Source organism: Lichenostomus cassidix, unplaced genomic scaffold, assembly GCF_008360975.1.
Source record: "Lichenostomus cassidix isolate B80296 unplaced genomic scaffold, HeHo_3.0 HiC_scaffold_35, whole genome shotgun sequence".
NCBI classification, from domain to species: Eukaryota; Metazoa; Chordata; class Aves; order Passeriformes; family Meliphagidae; genus Lichenostomus; species Lichenostomus cassidix.
This window is the reverse complement of record NW_028147256.1, coordinates 1,834,117-1,852,069: the sequence shown is the minus strand read 5'-3', so window position 1 is coordinate 1,852,069 and position 17,953 is coordinate 1,834,117. Positions and strand designations below refer to the sequence as shown.

Genomic DNA, 17,953 nt, shown 5'->3' with positions numbered 1-17,953 from the left:
TCATACGAACAATACACTAAATAAATGAAATTCTGTGCCTTCAAAGAAATTCCCCATGTCTGGAAAATCTAACAAAATACATTAAAAACTCTCCTCATCAAGTATGTATCCATTTCAATGCTGAACAGACACACTTTGAACTTTTAAAAACTTCTGGCTTTGGTGCTACCCCTTCTTACATTACAAAAATTGCAAATTCTGACCTCAAATCTGGGTTCTGGGGGACCATAGGCAACTACACCACGGCTGTCACCAGCCCAGATCCTACCTAGGCCCGTATGGGATACAGGTTCACCTTGGGGTTACACACAGCTGCTCTGCCAAAAATTCCTCCTGCAGGCACAAGATTACACGGCAGATGTTCTTAGGCACACCGTGAAAGGGGGAGCTTTCAATGGCACTCTGGGATGCAGGGGGCTGCATCACCCACTGCCCTCAATACCTCTCACTCATCCTTCCTTTCAGCTAACGGGCCATGGCCCCCCACCCGCTCCACAGCCCCCTACAGCCCTGTGGTGCCAAGTGCTGCCCTGGACAACACGACACCTGTCAGCTCTGGAGCCCAAATCCTGGTTTTGTAAGCCTGTGGTGGGACTCGGCAATAGGGACTGGGGGCTGCACCTCTCCTGGGGTGACCTTTGGCTCCACTAACCTTGTGTGGTGACAATTCACACGGTAGCCAGGACTCTGCCCGTGTCACATGGGTTCACCCCCCATGCCGGTTAGGGCTCGCCGCTCCATACCCCACCTGTCCTGGACACGCTCTCACTCCCCCAGCGGAGGCACTACCCTGGGGCTCTGCACCCTGTACACATTTACCTGTATTTCTCTGACATCCCCTCCTATGCCACCGCCAGCAACCCGCCTTGGGACCGGGCTCTGTCTCCCACACCCTTCTCCCTTCTGCTGCTCCCCATGCCTCTCCCACAAATGTTTACTAATGCATTCTATTGCTGATCAGAGAAATAATTAACACATTCACACTTTTCATTAGGAGTTTATTTATTAAAGGAATCATGGGGAGTAATAAGCAAAAATAAATCGCATCAGCCTGCACTTACCACGCAGTTTTTCCTTGCTTAATAAGGTGATGCTGAACTCTCTCAGCAGGACTAAAAAATCCAGCTCTCCGGTTTAATAAAAGCCACCTTAGACCCACTGGGCCCAAAACTGTAAGAAATGTCACACTTGTTTTATAGAGCTCTGCAACTAGTCACATTGGATACTGCTTTCGGGACTGCCACAATGACAGTCTTGCCATCCTGGGAAGCTCTGGCTCTGAAGAGCCTGCTTGCTGGCAGCTCCTGCAGCCAAAATTTATCCAGTATCTTCAGCACCACCTTCATGCCACCCTAGGCAGCTGAACCGGGACACCCAGGACATTCCAGGCAGAGGTCCCTGCAGAACCATAAAAATCGTTCAGTGCTTTGCAAAGCAAAGCTCAGAGGGATACAAGGCATTTTTCAGGAAAACCCACCAAAAACCCAGAAATTTTAGTGACCGAAGAACACGCTTTTTGGAATGCAACTGCAGCCCGGCTCGTACCGAACGCTACGCCTATCCACACTTTTAAGGGTGTGGAAAATGCCTTCAAAAACAGGTTATCCCATGACCACCTCCCACTGACAGGATCCTTGGGGCAACTCTTAGATTTTTGCATGTTCAACTGACAATAGGAAAACGGGACAGGTGTTTGGGATTTCTCTGAGCACGGTCTAGCAGCTCACAATACCCTTTGGGCTTTTACTTTGGTATTTTTATAACCTGGGGTTTTAATTATTTTCTGACCTGTGCTTGTCATGGGCCTCAAGCATCCTATTCCAGCCTCTTGGCTTCATTTGCCGTCTTCCACCGCATTTATCCTCGCATGGAAACTGCTAAAAAGCACAAAACAATGACACACGCTTCACACTTCAAACGCAAATAAATTACAATTACGAAAAATCTCGCTGCCACTTTTCTAAACTATTCATCACAGACCTTAGAAAAAGCAAAGGTGATCTGTCCCTGACAGGACCCCGCTGGGACACCCGAGCAGGCTCAGCGGGGCGCGGGGAGGCAGGCGGCTTTGGGGACGATTCACAGACACGCTGCCGCTGCCCGCAGGGACACGAGCCGTACCACCGGCTGCGGCTCCGCTCCCGCCCGCCCCCGTGGCCGCAGCGCCTCCCCCGGCGCCTCCCCCGGCGCCTCCCCCGGCGCCTCCCCCGGCGCCTCCCCCGGCGCCTCCCCCGGCGCCTCCCCCGGCGCCTCCCCCGGCGGCTCCCCCGGCGCCTCCCCCGGCGCCTCCCCCGGCGCCTCCCCCGGCGCCTCCCCCGGCGCCTCCCCCGGCGCCTCCCCCGGCGCCTCCCCCGGCGCCTCCCCCGGCGCCTCCCCCGGCGCCTCCCCCGGCGCCTCCCCCGGCGCCTCCCCCGGCGCCTCCCCCGGCGCCTCCCCCGGCGCCGCCCCCGGCGCCTCCCCCGGCGCCTCCCCCGGCGCCTCCCCCGGCGCCTCCCCCGGCGCCTCCCCCGGCGCCTCCCCCGGCGCCTCCCCCGGCGCCTCCCCCGGCGCCCCCTCTTTGCCGGGCCGGAACCCGAATGCGGACGGGAGGGAGAGCCAGGGGTGGGGCTGTGCGGATTCAACAGTCACAGCACAAAGGGGCTGCTCGGAAGGGTGGCTGTGAGATTTGCGGGCTTCCAGGGCTCTGTGCTTGTGAGGCGCGGGCAGGGGAGCGCGGAATGCAGCGTGGGAGGAGCTCGGGAACAACGCGAGGGCGGTGGGCGAGTCAGGGGCGAGAGCGGCTGGGGACCGCCTTTGGAATTCCCTGTGTATCGTTCCTCGCCTTTTTGGCTAAGATCAAGTGTATTATCTATTCTTATCAGTTCAATATCTGATACGTCCTCGATGGGAGGACTTTATATTACAGGATTTTTGGGCTCGGGAGTCGGATCCGGAGCTTGCTCCCTCCGCTCCGCGCGTGGTTCGGGTATTGCGGTGCCTCCGGGAACGGTGCACCCCCGGTGGGGACCTCTGGTCGGTTAAAAACACATTTAAATCCAAGTGAACCTGATTATCCATAGTTAAAGGTAAACAGCAGGTCTCCCGACCCCTGAGAAGCTGCCAAAGCTCGGGCGGCTGTGATTCTCTCCTCCCTTCTCCTCGCAGGGTGCGGCCAAATGGCGGCGCTTCCCCCGTGCTTTTGCGTGCTATTTGGGTTAAACTCCGGGATCTCGCCGCTTTCTGAGGGGGTTTCCGATTTATATCAGGGTAATGGAGGACATTAATGTCATTTAAATGAATCTGGGAGGGGATTTGGGGCAGTTTTGTCACATAAACACGTGAAGGAGGTGAGCAGCGGGGCGGGGGAGCCGCACGGCTTTCTTTTTGCAGCTCTTTGATCGCCGATGTTTCTACGATGCAAATAAAAATCTCAATTCTTTTAAAAAACACCGATTTTGTTTATTTGTAAAGTAAAAAAGGTGCAGAGCTTCATCACAGCCGCGGTGACCTAGGAGATCCCGGAGTCCCCAAAGCCGGAAAATTCCCTAAAGCCCCTCCCGACCCTCCCTGGTTTCCTCAGGAATGTTGGGGGCGATGTGACAATTTTGGGGGATTTTCGGGCGTTCCCCGCGTCCTCCCCGGGATTTCCCCCCTCCCCTGCTCTTACCGCAGCCCCGAGGGTCCCTCTGCAGCCCCGAGGGTCCCTCTGCTGCCCCCGAAAAGCCTCAAAAAGGGGCAAGAAATCCCCGATCCCCGCTGTCCCGAACCTGCCCGGCAGAGCGGCGTTGGCCCGAGCCGCGCCTCATGAGGAAATATGCAAATTAGAAGGGCATGGGCGGGGTTTGGGGAGGCAGGCGTGGTTATGCAAATGAGAGAACGCCGGGAGGGAGTGGCTTCATGGGAGTAAGGGGCGGGGTTATGCTAAATAGATGACCTCATGCACGAACGGCATCTTGGGAGAAAGGGGCGGGATTAGGCTGATTTCGATTACCTCATGTGCAAAAGGCATCTTGGGAAAAAAGGCGGGGTTATGCTAATTTTGATTACCTCATGCGCGAACGGCATCTTGGGAGAAAGGGGCGGGGTTATGCTAATTTCGATTACCTCATGCGCGAACGGTATCTTGGGAGAAAGGGGCGGGGTTATGCTAATTTTGATTACCTCATGCACGAACGGCATCTTGGGAGAAAGGGGCGGGGTTATGCTAATTTAGATTACCTCATGCTCGAAGGGCATCTTGGGAGAAAGGGGCGGGGTTATGCTAATTTCGATTACCTCATGCTCGAAGGTCATCTTGGGAGAAAGGGGCGGGGTTATGCTAATTTAGATTACCTCATGCTCGAACTGCATCTTGGGAGAAAGGGGCGGGGTTATGCTAATTTTGATTACCTCATGCGCGAACGGCATCTTGGGAGAAAGGGGCGGGGTTATGCTAATTTCGATTACCTCATGCTCGAACTGCATCTTGGGAGAAAGGGGCGGGGTTATGCTAATTTAGATTACCTCATGCTCGAAGGGCATCTTGGGAGAAAGGGGCGGGGTTATGCTAATTTAGATTACCTCATGCTCGAAGGGCATCTTGGGAGAAAGGGGCGGGGTTATGCTAATTTAGATTACCTCATGCTCGAAGGGCATCTTGGGAGAAAGGGGCGGGGTTATGCTAATTTAGATTACCTCATGCACGAACTGCATCTTGGGAGAAAGGGGCGGGGTTATGCTAATTTAGATTACCTCATGCTCGAAGGGCATCTTGGGAGAAAGGGGCGGGGTTATGCTAATTTAGATTACCTCATGCTCGAAGGGCATCTTGGGAGAAAGGGGCGGGGTTATGCTAATTTGGAATACCTCATGCACGAACGGCATCTTGGGAGAAAGGGGCGGGGTTATGTTAATTTAGATTACCTCACGTGCGAATGGCCTCTTGGGGAAAATGGGCGGAGTTATGCAAACTAGCCGAAACGCGGCGCGAATTGCAGTCTCGGTAAAGGGGCGGGGTCATGCAAATTAAAGCACAATCCCGCATGAATGGCGTCTGGGGAAAAGAAGACCGGTCATGCAAATTAGATCACTGCGCGCAGCGATCGGCGGCATCATGGCGGATGAAAGTCGGTCAGGCAAACTCGATTCCTTAGCGGTGCGAATGGCATCTTGAGAGCTTTATTGGGGAATTTTCAGAGTTTAGGCCTCGGTGCGCGGGGGGCGCGGGGGGGTAATGGGGTTTCAAGCCTTTCCTGAGTTCCCGAAAAAAGACCTTTTTTCCATTTTTCCCCATTTATCCCCGCAGCTCCTCTCAGCCCCGGCTCGGCAAATCCAACCGCATGGTTCGAGCGGCCAAAAGCCCGAGCGCGGCACCTTAGCCGTGCCTCTGCCGGCCTGTCCAGCCCCGCTGGCCGCACCGAGCCCTTGCTGCGAGCCGCAGAATCCATGGAAAAACTCCTGCAGCTCCCGAGTCTTTCCGCCCCTCCCGGAGCTACCAGCGCCTCACGAGCTTCCCGCGCTGCCGGACGGAGCGGCGGGGTTATGCATATTAAAGACACGCGTCACGGTCACGTGTGCATCATCGGAGCGATATTTGGGAGAAATTCGGGGGGATTTAGGGGTCAGTGCTTCAGAAACGTGTGCTGAAAGTGCGAGAGCACAGCGGGAAAGAGTCTCTAAATTGCTAGAAAGAAGGTGCGGGGCGGCGCCGGGGAGACAGTGAGGTGTGTGTTTGTCGAGCGGGGTGCTGGCGGGAGCGATGGTCAGTTATCAGCCTTTTGGCTGCGATCGAGCGTAGTATCATTGTTTAGTAGTTTAATATCTGATATGTTGTCGGTGAGAGGACTTTATGTTGGATGGGTTTTTAGGCTCGGGAGATGGATCCAGAGTTTGCTCCCTACGCTGTGGGCGTGGTCCAGGTATTATAGTGCCTCCGGTAGTGGTGTACCGCCGGCGGGGACCTTTCAACTGTCAAAAACAGACTAAATACAATTAAAAACATTCAACGTCACAAATCTGTCGGTGCTCCACCCGCGAGCTTGTGGCACGGGCTTGCTATCATCCCCGGGGCTCGCTCTCACGCACGGCGCATCTTCCCGGTAATGCGGTGCCTCCGGGAACGGCGCACCCCGCACGGGGACATTACAGTAGTGAAAAAGCACAAGGAGAGAGCGGTTGCTTAACTGCTGCGTATACTTGTCGCAGTATCAGACGTTATTAGGTGATGAAAGGTTTGTGCCGCTTCCGAAGGTGCCGCGAAGGCAGCGCTGTCGCTTGTGGATCCCGCCCGTCCTTCTCCCTCAGCGCCCGCAACATCTCATGCCTTAGCGCCCGCCTGTCCCAGGGGGCTCTGTGATAGGGCGCTAATTACGGGGAGATTAATAAGTAGATCATAGTGAAAAGGGACAGCGCAAGTCTGCTTCTGCAGCTGCTACCGGAAATACCCGAATGGTGGAGAGAGCGACGGTTAGCGGAAGGGGACGAGGGGACCGGCGAGCCGAGCGGGACCGGCAGCACCCGAGCGGGAGCGGCAGCAACCGAGCGGCGTAGACTGGCGGAAAGTGGCCAAGGGGCGGGGAAATCCGAACTGCGACCCTATTGATTGGCCGATCGCCTCTGAGGGGCTGGATGCATCGGGCCTCGTGGCACCGCGAGTGCTGGGTCACTTGGGAAGTAAAAAAAAATGGGAGAGGACGCTGAAGAAGTGAGAAGTGATCCTTGCAAAAGCCCGGGATGGTGTAATACATGAAAATACACATGAACAAGGACAGGGTCAAGGCCTGCTTTTGAGGCACACAGGGTGGAGGTAAGTGCAGTTTGGGATACACTGGAGGTCCTGACCCAGTGTCAACCCCAGAGCCACTCACACCATCGGTGGCAAGCCCACGGTGACACCAAACCAAGCACAGATGCAGAGGACAATTATTGCTCCACCACTCATCCCAGGGGCAGCTCCAAGGTGTCCCCCGAGATGCCATGCCCAGCCACACCCATCTGTCCTGGAAACTGCCCTGCAGGAGCGACCCTTGGATCGTGGGTTTTTGGAGGATGCGATCCACTTTTGACTTGTGGACAACGACTCCCATTCATAATGCCAAGAAGGTCACATTTGCATTTTACGACCCCACTGATGCATATCCACTCTTCCCTCCACCGCAAAATCACAGGTATCACACAGAACACACAGACCTTTATTTTTAAACTATTTTTTAATGTAAATTACTGGTATTTCTCAATAGATATAAAAGTGAGAAACTTTACAGCTTTCAGTATTTTGCACACCCACACCCCAACACACCCTCTCTGAATTCCCAGACAGTTTGCAGCTCTAAAACCCCTCCTTACAGAAGGAAAAAATCCTTTTTGCACCCTCAACCTCCCCTTTGCTTTTCTAATTTATTTTCCTCCTTTCCTGTATTTCTCTTTTCCTTTTCTCATCCTTTTGAGGAAAAAATGAGCCCCGGTCCTTTGACCCTAACCCAGCTCTCCAGTGACCACACAATCCTAAAACTCCTCCACGACCATTTCATTTTTCATTGCCCCTCCGGTGCTATTAGGAGCGTCCTCACTGCCCCCCCGGCGGCTTTTTAGGGTCACTTTCAGCCTTGTCCTTGTCACCCTGGGGCTTATCATGGTCCTTTTGAACCTTGCCCTTGTCCCCCAGGCTCTTTTTGGGGTTCCCCCCATCCTTCTCTTCATCCCCCACACTCTTTTTGGGGTTCCCCCCATCCCTGCCCTGCCCCTTGGCGTCAATGGCCGCGTGTTCCCTCTGCACCAGCTCCTCCAGCTCCTCCTGAGGGGGAGACACAGGGGTTCAGGGGGATCCCAGAATAATTTAGGGGGCAGAGAGCCCTCCAAACTTTGCAGGCTGGGGAAGAGGTGGTGTGAGAAGAGTACCTTCCAGCCCAACAATTCTGCCAAAGCCAGGCACCCGTTGTCACAGTCTCCCAGCCAGGCCACATCCCTGTAGGGACACAGGGACCCAAGACTCACCTTTGTGGGGCCCTAAACAGCCCAAGGTGAGTTTGGGTCCCTTGGGGGTCCCCAAAACCACTTTCAGGGTCAACAAAGCCACATGGGGGTTCCCAAAAACCACCTGAGGAGTCCCTAAAACCCCCTGGGAGAGGAAGCCAGGCTCCCCCAGCCCACCATACCTGTAGGCCTTGTCCGAGTCAAAGTCCATCCCACCAAAACCCATCAGGGACATCAGGGGGTCACTCTGGGGGCAACAATGGGGTGACAAGTTGGGGCAGCTGCTACAGGCCCCCCCAGTACCTCCCAACCTGCCCCCCCTCACCTCACCTGGCCCGTCTTCTCCTTGTTGATCAGGAGTCTGGGGGTGTTGGTGGGAACCCTATGGGAAGGAACAGTCACGGGGGGGTTAGAGGGGTCTGGGGGGACCCGGGAGGGGTCCTGGGTGGGGGGAGGAAGGAGGTCCCACCTGCTGATGAGGGAGGCAAAGGGCTGCACCTGCAGCGAGGTGCCCATGATGAGCAGCAGGTCAACTTTTTCAAAGTCCTGGTGAGGGAGGCAATCACTGGGAGCGGGGGATGTCCACGAGTCCCCTCAGCCCCACCCCTGCCCCAAATTCAGGCTGGGGAGGAATGGTTCAGGGTCCCCCAAACCCCACTCACCGACTGCAAGAGGGTGAAGAAGCGCGAGGGGAGGTTCTCCCCAAAAAACACTATGTCTGGGGAGGGGGGTGGGAGGTGAATGGAAGGGTGGGGGGGGAAGAGCCCCACAGATTCTCCTTCTCCCCCTTCCCCCACAACACTCACCAGGTTTCACCAGCCCCTGGCACTTCTCACATTTAGGGACGAGGGAGGAGAAAATCCGCTCTAGAAAGGACAAGGAGTGTGAACCTCAACAGGAAGAGGGGGCATAGAGATTTGAGAGGGCACAGGGACTCTCAGGGGTGATCACACACACATTTGGGACGTGCTGGGGGAAAACAACCTCCTGGTAGCACCGTCTACCACCAAAGGTTGGGACACCCCCGCAGCCACCCCAGGAGTCTCTGTGGGGAAAGGGAGAAGTCCCTAGGGATCCTCTGCATTCAGGAGGCTCCAGGGGGTCCACAGAGCCACGCCTACCCCTCATCCAGGCCAGGTCGTAGCGCTGGCGGCACGAGGGCCGCAGACAGTGGGATGTGAAGAATGTGCCGTGAGCCTCCACCAGCAGGTCCGGATCCAGCCCCGCCACCCTCTCCAGGGTGTCGATGTTCTGGGGGCATCACGGGGGAGTCAGGGAGCACCCAAAATCCCCCGACCCTGAAACCACCCAGGAAGGCCAGGGCTGGGATATCCCACCTGGGTGTAGCAGCGCAGCAAGAGCCCCTTGTCCTGCAGCAGCCGCATGAAGTAATGACACACTGTGGGCTGGATGGAAAATTTGGGGGAATTGGGGGTTTATCTGGGGACCTCTTGGCACCCCACTCCACCCCGAGTGGGGAGGGGTGGAATTTGGGGGGATGGGGACACTGGAAGGAGATTTGGGGGGAGATTTACCTTAAACTGCCCTGGATACAGCTCACGGGCCAGGGCAAAAAAGGGCTCCGGGTGTTTCTGGGGAAGCACAGGGAGGTCACGAGGGGCTCAGAGCACCCCCAGAAACTCACAGTGCCCCCAGAATTTGGAGGAGAAACAGGTTTACCTTGAAGAAGCCGATCTCAAAGATGGCCTCAGGGTAGGGGAGGTTATAGCTTTGCAGGTTAGAGTAGAGCCCGGTGCCAGGGGAACGGAAATCCGGGATCCCGGCGGCTGGGGGGGATTGGAGAGGTCAGGACCCACCCCAGGTGTCCCCAAACCCCCCAGGGCCCCACACCGAGAGCACTCACATGTGGAGATGCCAGCGCCCACCATGCAGATAATGTTCTTGCCTAGACAGGACACAGGGTAAAACCAAATTTGCCCTCAAGAACCCCAAAACTGCCCATCCCGAATGCGCTCTGAACCCCCAAATCCACCCTCCGTGCCTGACTTTCCTCCTACTCCTGCTCCCTCCTCCCCGTAGCCGGTGCCCCCCCATTCCCATTCCCGGTATTCCCGGTGTCCCTACAGCGGTCACTCTTCAGGAAGCGGCTCACGCCCTGCAGGCTCAGCTCGTCCAGCACCGGCTCCGGTTTGTCCCCGCCGAGCCCCAGGGTCCGGGACAAGAGCGTCCGCAGCAGCTCCACTGCGGGGATATCGAAAGGTCCCCAAACGGTCACCAAAGTGTACCCGACGTCCCAAGACCCCCAGAAATGGCCCCAACTACTCTCCAAAGGTTGCCCAGAGGCCCCAGAAATGCCCCCAAAATTCCCTTAAGTAACCCAAAACGACCCCCAAGAAAACCATAAGGTCCCCAAAAGTTCAATTCCAACCGCCCTCTCCTAGAAATGTCCACAAGTATGCCGTATGAGCCCCAACTCCCCGTAAGGATCTCCAAAGGGGCAAAAAGTCCCCATAAGCCCCCGAAATATCTCCAAAGGCCCCAGAAATGTTCCCAAAAGTGTCCCCAAAGTGTCCCCAAAGGCCCAGCTCGGGGCCCTCTGCGGTCACGGGACCCCGGCGCCCCCAGACCCACTCTCAGCGTCGGCCGAAGCGCCCGGCTCGGAGTCCGAGACCTGCGGGGTAGAGCGGAAAGGGTCACCGGGCTGTCGAGGGCGGTCACCGGGGTGGGGACCGGGGAGACACCGCGGGGGTTACCGGAGACTCCGCGTCCTGCTCCGCCTCCTCCTCGCGGGCACCGGGAGCTCCGGAAACAATGGAAGGGTCACCGGGGGGGACGGGAGGAGAGGAAGACCCGCCCCCTGGGCCCGTCCCGGCCCCGCCGCCCCCGGTACTGTCCGGGTCCGACATGCCCCGCGCCCACCACACCTCCCGGCGAGTCCCGTGCACCCGGGCGGCGCCGGTTGGCGGGGGAAGCAGGCGTGGCCAGATGGAGGGCGCTGATTGGCTGACATAACAGGAAGCGCGGGCGCGGACTACGGGTCCCGGCAGGCGCCGGTGAGGGGATTCCCCGGCCCGCGATGGCGGCCGCGGCCTGAGGCGGCCCCGGCGATGGCAGCCGCGGCCCCCGCGGCCCCGGCGGCGCCCGGCGAGGCGAAGCGGCCCGAGGGCGACGAGTGGTGCGACAGCGGGCTGGGCTCGCTGGGCGAGGGGCCGCTGGGGTCGCTGGGGCCGCCGCTGCCCGCCAGCCCCGCGGCGGAGTCCCCCGAGACCCCCGCCGACCCCGCGGCCTGGCTGCGGCATGTCCTGAGCTTCGTAACCGAGGACGGCGACACGTGAGGGCGGGGAGGGACGAGGGACAATCCCCCAGGTCCGGGCAGGATCCCCACGCCACCCTAGGGTTGGGGGATCCCAGCCCTGCCTCCTGCAGGGGTTCCGGTGCGACCCCCCCGGGACCGCCTGCCTCCGCAAGGGTCCCTCAATAACCCCTCAGGACCCTCAATATACTCCCCCCCCCCATAAATAGTCCAGGACCTAATCTCTGCCGCGCCCCCCCCACTTTTTTGGGGAGTCCCCGGTGGGTCTGGGGGTGTCAGAAAACCACCTTACAGCCCGTGCCCGCCGCCCCCCAGGGCCCTTCACCTGGCCGTGATCCACGAGCACGAGGAATTCCTGGAGTCCATTCTACGGCACACGGAGCACTCACCCTACCTGGACCTGCAGAACGATCTGGGTCAGGTGCGGGAGGGGGTGATATCTGGAGGTCCCGGGGGAATTGGGTGTGCTGAGACCCTCCCAAATCTCCACAGCTTCGGGTGGGGAGCTGGGGGGGGGGAAGTTTGGGGTCACAGTGAGGTGCAGCTGCAGGGGCAAGGCTACGGGGGAATTTTGGGTGGGGTGTGAGACCCCAGTTGGGACCCCTCCGTACCTCTTAGAGTACCCTGCACATCGTGCTGACGTCGGCGTCATTGAGTGATATTTTACCATGGTTTCAGAGGGGTTTGAGCCCGATTTCACCCCTCAGGGCACGCCGCGCATTACGCGGTGCTGGGGCTGGTTGTGGGGGTTTATGGGGACATTTTGGGGGGTTAAACCCCATTTCACACCCCCAGAGCGCGCTGCACATCGCCGTGGTGCTGGGGCTGGCAGGGGCCGTGCAGCGGCTGCGGACGGCGGGCGCGGGCGTGGCCGTGCGGGAGCGGGGGGGTCACACCCCCTTGCACCTCGCCTGTCGCGAGGGCCACCCCGCCTGCGCCCGCGCCCTGCTGGGGGCGGCCCCGGACCCCCGGGACCCCCGGAAGGAGGAGGAGGAGCGGCGAGTGCAGCTGGAGAGCGTCAACTACGACGGTGGGCGGTAGAGGGAAGACAGTTTGGTGGGGGGAAATGATTTGGGGGAATGACGGTCTTTAAGGGGGATATGGGTTGGGAGGACACTTTTGGGGGATCGTGTGGGGTTGGGGGCACCATGGTTTTGAGGGGGTGACAGTGCTTTGGGGGTGGACATCATTCTGGGGATGGGAACACAGCTGTGGGGTTGACACAAAGTTCATGAGTGTCACACAGGTTTGGAGGTGACACGTTTTTGGGGGGGTCACAGACTTTGGGGGGGGGCATTGGGAGGGAGATAGTTTTGGGGGTGTGTACATGTGGTCAGGCAGAGCTTTGGGGTTTCCCCGGCCCCCATTTCTCCCCTGCCTCAGGTTACACCCCGCTGCACGTGGCCGTCCTGCGCCGGGACCTGGAGCTTGTGCAGCTCCTGCTCCATGCTGGTGCCGACCCTGACTGGCCAGTAGGTGCCCCCAAAAACACCCCCAAAAAATACCAAAACGGGGCTGGGGGAGGTCCTCGCCTCCCCTGACCCCATCGTGCCCCCCAGGAGCCAAGCTGTGGCCGCAGCCCCCTGCACTTGGCCGTGGAGGCCCAAAGCCCTGAGGTGGCCGAGTGCCTCCTACGGGGCGGGGCACAGCCGGACCCCCGCACGTTCTCGGGGTTCACCCCCCTATACAGCGCCCGGCGCCGCCCCGACCCACGCCTGTCCCCCCTCCTGCGCCGTTTCGGGGCCCGAGAACCTCCCTCCAGCGACAGCAGCGACAGCAGCGACAGCGAGGGCGGGGCCGAGGACAGCGAGGTAAGTCAGTGACCACACACCTCCTGTCCCGGGCTAGCCCAGGATGACCGAGGGCTCCTGAAAGGGACCACAAACACTTCCCGTCCCCCCAAACCTCTCATTGCCCAGGATGAGTACGACGACATTGTCATCAACAGCGGGCGCTGCCCAAGTTGAGGGAGCGCCCCAAGAACACCCCTGGATGGACTCGGGGGGTCCCCCTGCCACCCCCAAGCCAGGAGGACACCCTGAAGACACTCCACTACCCGCAAATATCCTGGGGAACACCCAAGGGCTGTGGAGGGTGGTGGGAAATAAAGCGGAGGCTGCACTCAGAGCGAAGGACCCGCCTGTGGCAATGGGGGGGACACCTGTGTGAGTGCAAGGAACGTGTTTGACAATGAGGGGATACCTGTGTGTCGCCAGGGTGCCCTTGGAGCAAAAGACACACCTGTGACGAGGAGGCGTTCCAGATTTTATTGCTGGGATTTGTCATTACAGCAACATACACGTGACGCATTGGATGGGGTTGTCGCATGTCCCGTGTGTCCCCTGCCACGTGTGTCCTATGTGACCCATACGTGTCCTGTGCCTCATGTGTCCGGTGTCCTCCTGCACGTCCCATGTCACATACATCCTGTGTCCATCCCACGTTGTGCCGGCTCCATCCATGCCCTGCCCTGACTCAGGATCCTCCGTGGGGACCTTTCTACACCTCAGGGCCCCCCCCCCATTTTGGGGGGCCCCCCCCCAGGCTGGTTGGGGCCGATGTAGCGCAGGAGGGGGGCGGGCGGCCGGGCCAGCACCTCCTGCCCCACCAGCGGCTGCAGAACGGGGGGCACCCGGACACGGCCATCCTGGGAGGGTGACAGAGGGTGGGGTCAGCCCCTCCTGAACGCCCATACCCCCTTGGGACCCCTTCAAAATACCCACCGGGAGCTGGTTGCACTCGAGGAGCGCGATGAGCATCCGGGACACCGCGCAGGCGGTGCCGTTCACCTGGAAGGGGTGGGACACAGGGTCGGGGGGGCTCAGGGACTGCCCCCCTGGCGTTTTGGGAGAGGGTCTCCCGGGGACTGTGGGGGGTCACCCACCGTGTGGGCATGGCTCAGCCGGCCCCCCTCCCCACTGTACATGATGTTCAGCCGCCGGCTCTGGTAATCGGTGCAGTTGGAAGCGCTGGAAATCTGGCATTGGGGGCAGAGAGGAGTCATGAGGTTTTGGGCACCTCCCTCCTCCATTCCAGAGACCCCATGAAATGGGGGTCCTGATCCAGCAGCAAGGGCAGGAATAAAAGGGGGGCCATAAACAGGTAGGGAGTGGTATCACCCTGTGCATCTCTGAACTTTTGGGGTTTTCCCAGAATTATTTCAATTCTCCCCAAGTTATTTGGGATCTCCCCAAATTATTGAGGTCCCAGACCTCCCCTCACCTCCCCAAATTTGCCTCGTCCAGGCATCCAGGCCTCGATGTCAAACTTGCGGTAGGCGGGGAGCCCCAGTTCCTCCGTGGGCATGTCCAGAACCCTGGGGGGGCCGGGGGGCAGCGTTATGAGGGATTTCAGGGTCCCACGGACCGGGGGGCCCCCCTCCAAATCCCCCTCACCGGTAATGGAGCCCCAGCTCTGAGAAAATCTCCTTCTGGAGCCCCAGGAACTCGTTCAGCAGCTCCTCGCTCTCTGTCCCACGTTCAGCCGCTGTCACCCCAAACATCTCCACCTTTCCGGGGGGTTGCGCACGGGGTCAGCCCCCCAGCCCTTCTCACACCCTCCCCGGGGGTCTCCCAGTGCTCCCAGTACCTTGGTGAACTGGTGGACACGGTACAGCCCCCAGGGCTCCCGCCCCGTGTCTGTCTCAGCACGGTAGCAGGTGCTGGAACACACGACCCTGACAGGGAAAATGGGTCAGGGCGTGCACCAAAACACCACAGACCCCACAAGCAATAGAGGTGGGATCCCCAAAGGGGGAAGGGGTCTCTGGGTGGGGACACAACCACGCTGTACCTGATGGGCAGGTCCTGCAGCTGCACTGCATGGTCCATGAAATATCCTGGGTGGGGAGACAGGGTGACCCCCAAATCCACCTGCCCCCCCTTTTCTCCACTTTTCCCCATTTCCCCTCCCCTTTCTCCCAGCTTTTTCCCCCAGTTTTCGCTGTTTTCCTCCATTTCCTCCCCCTTTTTTCACCTGTATTCTCCTTTTCCTCCTGTTTTTCCCATTTTTTTCCCCTCTATTTTCCCCAATCCATCCCTGGTTTTCCCTGCTTCTTTCTCCATTTCTTGCTTGTTTCTTCCCTGTTCTCTCGCTATTATTCCATCCTTTTCCCACGGTTCTCCTATTTTTTACCATTTTTCCCATGTTCTCCCCTGGTTTTCCCCATCTTCATCCATATTTTCCCCCTGCTCTGCGCTGGTTCTCCCCTATTCTCCCCGTCCCCCCTTCCATTTCTTCCCCCGGGCTTTCCCGATTTCCCTCCATTTTCCCCAATTTCCCACCTGCAATTCCCACCTCCGAGGTCCCAGCCAGGCACAAATCCTCGAAGCGTGCAGGATCAATGGTGTAAACTGGGGAGGGGGTAGCGCTGGGCTGGACCCCACAGCCCTCCTGGGGGGCAGAGGGGGTCACCTGGGATCACAGCGGGGACAGGGGGTGGGGGGGCTCGGGAGTCACTCACAAAAACGGCTCCTCGCAGCAGGTCCGGCACCGTCATGGGCAGGAAACCCTGGGGACAAGGGAGGTCAGGAGACCCCAACCCCCCTAGATGCCCCCCGACCCCCCCGGATCACCCCAGGTCCCCACACACCTTGCTGAGCAGCTTCCGCAAGGTGAAGGTGACGAGGGCGTGCTGGAGCAGGGCCCCTGCCCCGCACAGGTAATAGGAGCGATGGCCCGACACGTGGGACAGGCGTCTGCATGGTGAGACAGGTGTGGAACAAGCATGTGACATCTGTGTGACACCGGGGGACACCGCCCACCCCACGCAGGTAACGAGACCAATGGTCCAACACATGGGACAGGAGTATCCCTCCTCCAGGTGTCACTCACTTTTGCCGAATGATGTCCAGCCCCTCCCCCAGCTCCAGGTGTCCCTTTGGCTTGAAATCAAACACTGGGGGGGGAGAGGGGGAACCGTTGTCACTTTTGTCACCTTTGTCACCCCCAGACCCTCCAAACATCCCTCCCAAATCCTCCATAACCACGATACCCCCCAAACCCTCCTTGTTCCCCTCCAAATTCTTCCTCACCCCCCTTAAATTCTCTGTCACCCCCAGATCCTTTATTTTCCCCAGAAGAACCCTTCTCTTCCTCCCCCTCCCACCAAAACCCTCCCCAGGATCCCCCCAAAGGACCAACCCCCTTACCTGGTTTCTCCCCAACCACCTCGAGCAGCCGGGCCTGACTCTGGTCTCCAATAGGCTGGGGGGGCACAAGGGGGAGTTTGGGGGGGCCAGGAGACCTCCAAATCCCCACAGGCTGTGGAGGGGTGTCAGGGGGGAGGTTTGGGGATTTTGGGGGGATTTTGGGGGAATTTTAGGGAGTTTCACCACAGCTGGGTGGGTCCTTTTGGGTTGGGTTGGGTGGGTGGGTGGGTTTTGAGTGATTTTGGGGAGGTTTCTGGGGTCTCACCACAGCAGGGTGTGTTCTGTTGGGCAGCTGCAGGGCCCCTAGGTAAAATCTCTGCTCCAGGTCAGATTCCTCGGCCTCAAGCACACGGAGCTGCCCCCGGAGGCTCCGGCCCCGCTCTCGCAGCGCTGCCAATTCCGGGAGCTGCTGGGAGGCTGTCGTGAGGGGATGAGGGGTCCAGGAACCCCCCGGAGCGCCCCCCAAGATTCGAGTCCTACCGTCTCAGCTGCCGCCTTGTCATGGGAGGCCTGGTGGGGAAAAGGGGTCAGGGGGTCTGGGGGTCCAGGGGGTTTGGGGGAAAGAGATGGGGTTAGGGTGGATAGGGGATCTTGGAGTGATTTGGGGGAAAAGGGAGGGGGGTTCCTGGGGGGTCCAAGGGGGAACTGAATGGGGACCAGAGGGACCAAGAGGGGACATTGGGAGTCCAAGGGGAAACTGAGGGCTCTGGGGAGCACAACGGGGAATTCATGATTCTGGGGGAGTTCCGGGGGAAACCGAGAGTTCCAAGGGGAACTGAGGAATCCGGGAATTCCCGGGGGTCTCACCATGATCTCGCGGACCCCCTGGGCAACGCGCCCCTTCTCAGCCTCCAGCCGGGCGATGCCGTCCCGGACCTGCCCCAGCTGCGACCACGTCCGCACCTGAGGCGTGGCCAGGGTGTGGCTCAGGTGGGCGAGCCGGTCACACCCACAAGGGGGTCCCCAGCCCCCGACCACTTCATTTTAGATGCGCCCCTTTTCCATTAGGCCGTGCCCATACAATCCACGCCGCGCCCCTCGCCCTTCGATGACCCACCCCTCGCGTATCAAGCACCACCCACACTTTACCTGTGCCGCCCCCTCATAAGTCACGCCCCGAACACACGCCCCCATGCAGGCCCCGCCCGCCCCCGTTCCCGCCACTCACGATCTCCCGGAGCTCAGCGCCCCCAAGCGGCCCGCGCCGCCGCTCCACGTCGCACTCGGTGAGGGCGGTCACGTCGAGCTGCGGCCGCGCGCTCAGCCCCTCCCGAACGTGCTCGTACAGGCGGCTCCGCCCCGCCACGGCCCCGGCTCCCCCTCCCCCCGAGCCGGTACCGCTCCCGGGAGCGGGACCCGTGCCAGGAGCGGCCCGAGCGGCCCCGCGCCGCCCGCCCGCCCCCGCCGCGCACCCCGCCGCCCGCCCCGCCGCCAGCAGCGCCCGGCACGCCGCCATCTTGGGCACCGGCGCGGGGCTACCGCGGGTCATGTGGGGAAGGAGCCGGGGGCGGGGCCTGAACGCGCGCGGATCGCGCCCCCCGGGCCTGTCTGGCCACGCCCCCTCATTAACTGGTCACGCCCCCGGCCTCAGACCCGCAGC

At 59.8% G+C, this 17,953-nt stretch overlaps 3 protein-coding genes and 2 non-coding genes across 10 annotated transcripts; 3 read left to right on the top strand and 2 right to left on the bottom strand.

The window, feature by feature from the left end:
* The first annotated feature begins 2,809 nt into the window (after nt 1-2,809).
* Nucleotides 2,810-2,999, top strand: LOC146424078 (U2 spliceosomal RNA). The gene has a single exon (XR_014847197.1). It is a non-coding gene; the product is annotated as a U2 spliceosomal RNA (small nuclear RNA).
* A 2,721-nt stretch (nt 3,000-5,720) lies between these two features.
* On the top strand, nt 5,721-5,910 carry LOC146424077 (U2 spliceosomal RNA). Its single transcript, XR_014847198.1, has one exon. It is a non-coding gene; the product is annotated as a U2 spliceosomal RNA (small nuclear RNA).
* Nucleotides 5,911-7,147: 1,237 nt separating this feature from the next.
* Nucleotides 7,148-10,871, bottom strand: SIRT2 (sirtuin 2). Of its 3 annotated transcripts, XM_085044116.1 has the most exons (15): nt 10,644-10,868; nt 10,522-10,561; nt 10,015-10,131; nt 9,794-9,835; nt 9,610-9,716; nt 9,465-9,521; nt 9,267-9,335; nt 9,051-9,180; nt 8,736-8,795; nt 8,592-8,647; nt 8,399-8,475; nt 8,260-8,311; nt 8,112-8,176; nt 7,855-7,921; nt 7,148-7,750 (listed from the first exon to the last, which is right to left on the bottom strand). In XM_085044116.1, exons 1-15 carry the CDS (start codon nt 10,794-10,796, stop codon nt 7,523-7,525), a joined length of 1,320 nt encoding a protein of 439 aa, XP_084900242.1. In that variant the 5' UTR covers nt 10,797-10,868; the 3' UTR covers nt 7,148-7,522. The 3 variants fall into 3 exon arrangements, with proteins under 3 accessions (XP_084900242.1, XP_084900243.1, XP_084900244.1); XM_085044117.1 differs by lacking the exon at nt 10,015-10,131 and having other exon boundaries at nt 10,644-10,869; XM_085044118.1 differs by lacking the exon at nt 8,112-8,176 and having other exon boundaries at nt 7,610-7,750; nt 10,644-10,871.
* A 51-nt stretch (nt 10,872-10,922) lies between these two features.
* NFKBIB (NFKB inhibitor beta) lies at nt 10,923-13,330 on the top strand. Its single transcript, XM_085044142.1, has 6 exons — nt 10,923-11,221; nt 11,519-11,624; nt 11,999-12,233; nt 12,587-12,675; nt 12,763-13,014; nt 13,123-13,330. Exons 1-6 carry the CDS (start codon nt 10,998-11,000, stop codon nt 13,168-13,170), a joined length of 954 nt encoding a protein of 317 aa, XP_084900268.1. The 5' UTR covers nt 10,923-10,997; the 3' UTR covers nt 13,171-13,330.
* A 126-nt stretch (nt 13,331-13,456) lies between these two features.
* Nucleotides 13,457-17,824, bottom strand: SARS2 (seryl-tRNA synthetase 2, mitochondrial). 4 transcript variants are annotated; one of them, XM_085044132.1, is made up of 16 exons: nt 17,522-17,824; nt 17,161-17,256; nt 16,834-16,863; nt 16,619-16,762; nt 16,354-16,408; nt 16,037-16,100; nt 15,795-15,900; nt 15,666-15,713; nt 15,487-15,595; nt 14,996-15,041; nt 14,792-14,879; nt 14,599-14,711; nt 14,426-14,519; nt 14,088-14,180; nt 13,927-13,992; nt 13,457-13,850 (listed from the first exon to the last, which is right to left on the bottom strand). In XM_085044132.1, the coding sequence occupies exons 1-16, from the start codon at nt 17,807-17,809 to the stop codon at nt 13,710-13,712; spliced, it is 1,581 nt and encodes a 526-aa protein (XP_084900258.1). In that variant the 5' UTR covers nt 17,810-17,824; the 3' UTR covers nt 13,457-13,709. The 4 variants fall into 4 exon arrangements, with proteins under 4 accessions (XP_084900258.1, XP_084900259.1, XP_084900260.1 ...); XM_085044133.1 differs by having other exon boundaries at nt 16,619-16,759; XM_085044134.1 differs by lacking the exon at nt 16,834-16,863.
* Between the last annotated feature and the right edge of the window lie 129 nt (nt 17,825-17,953).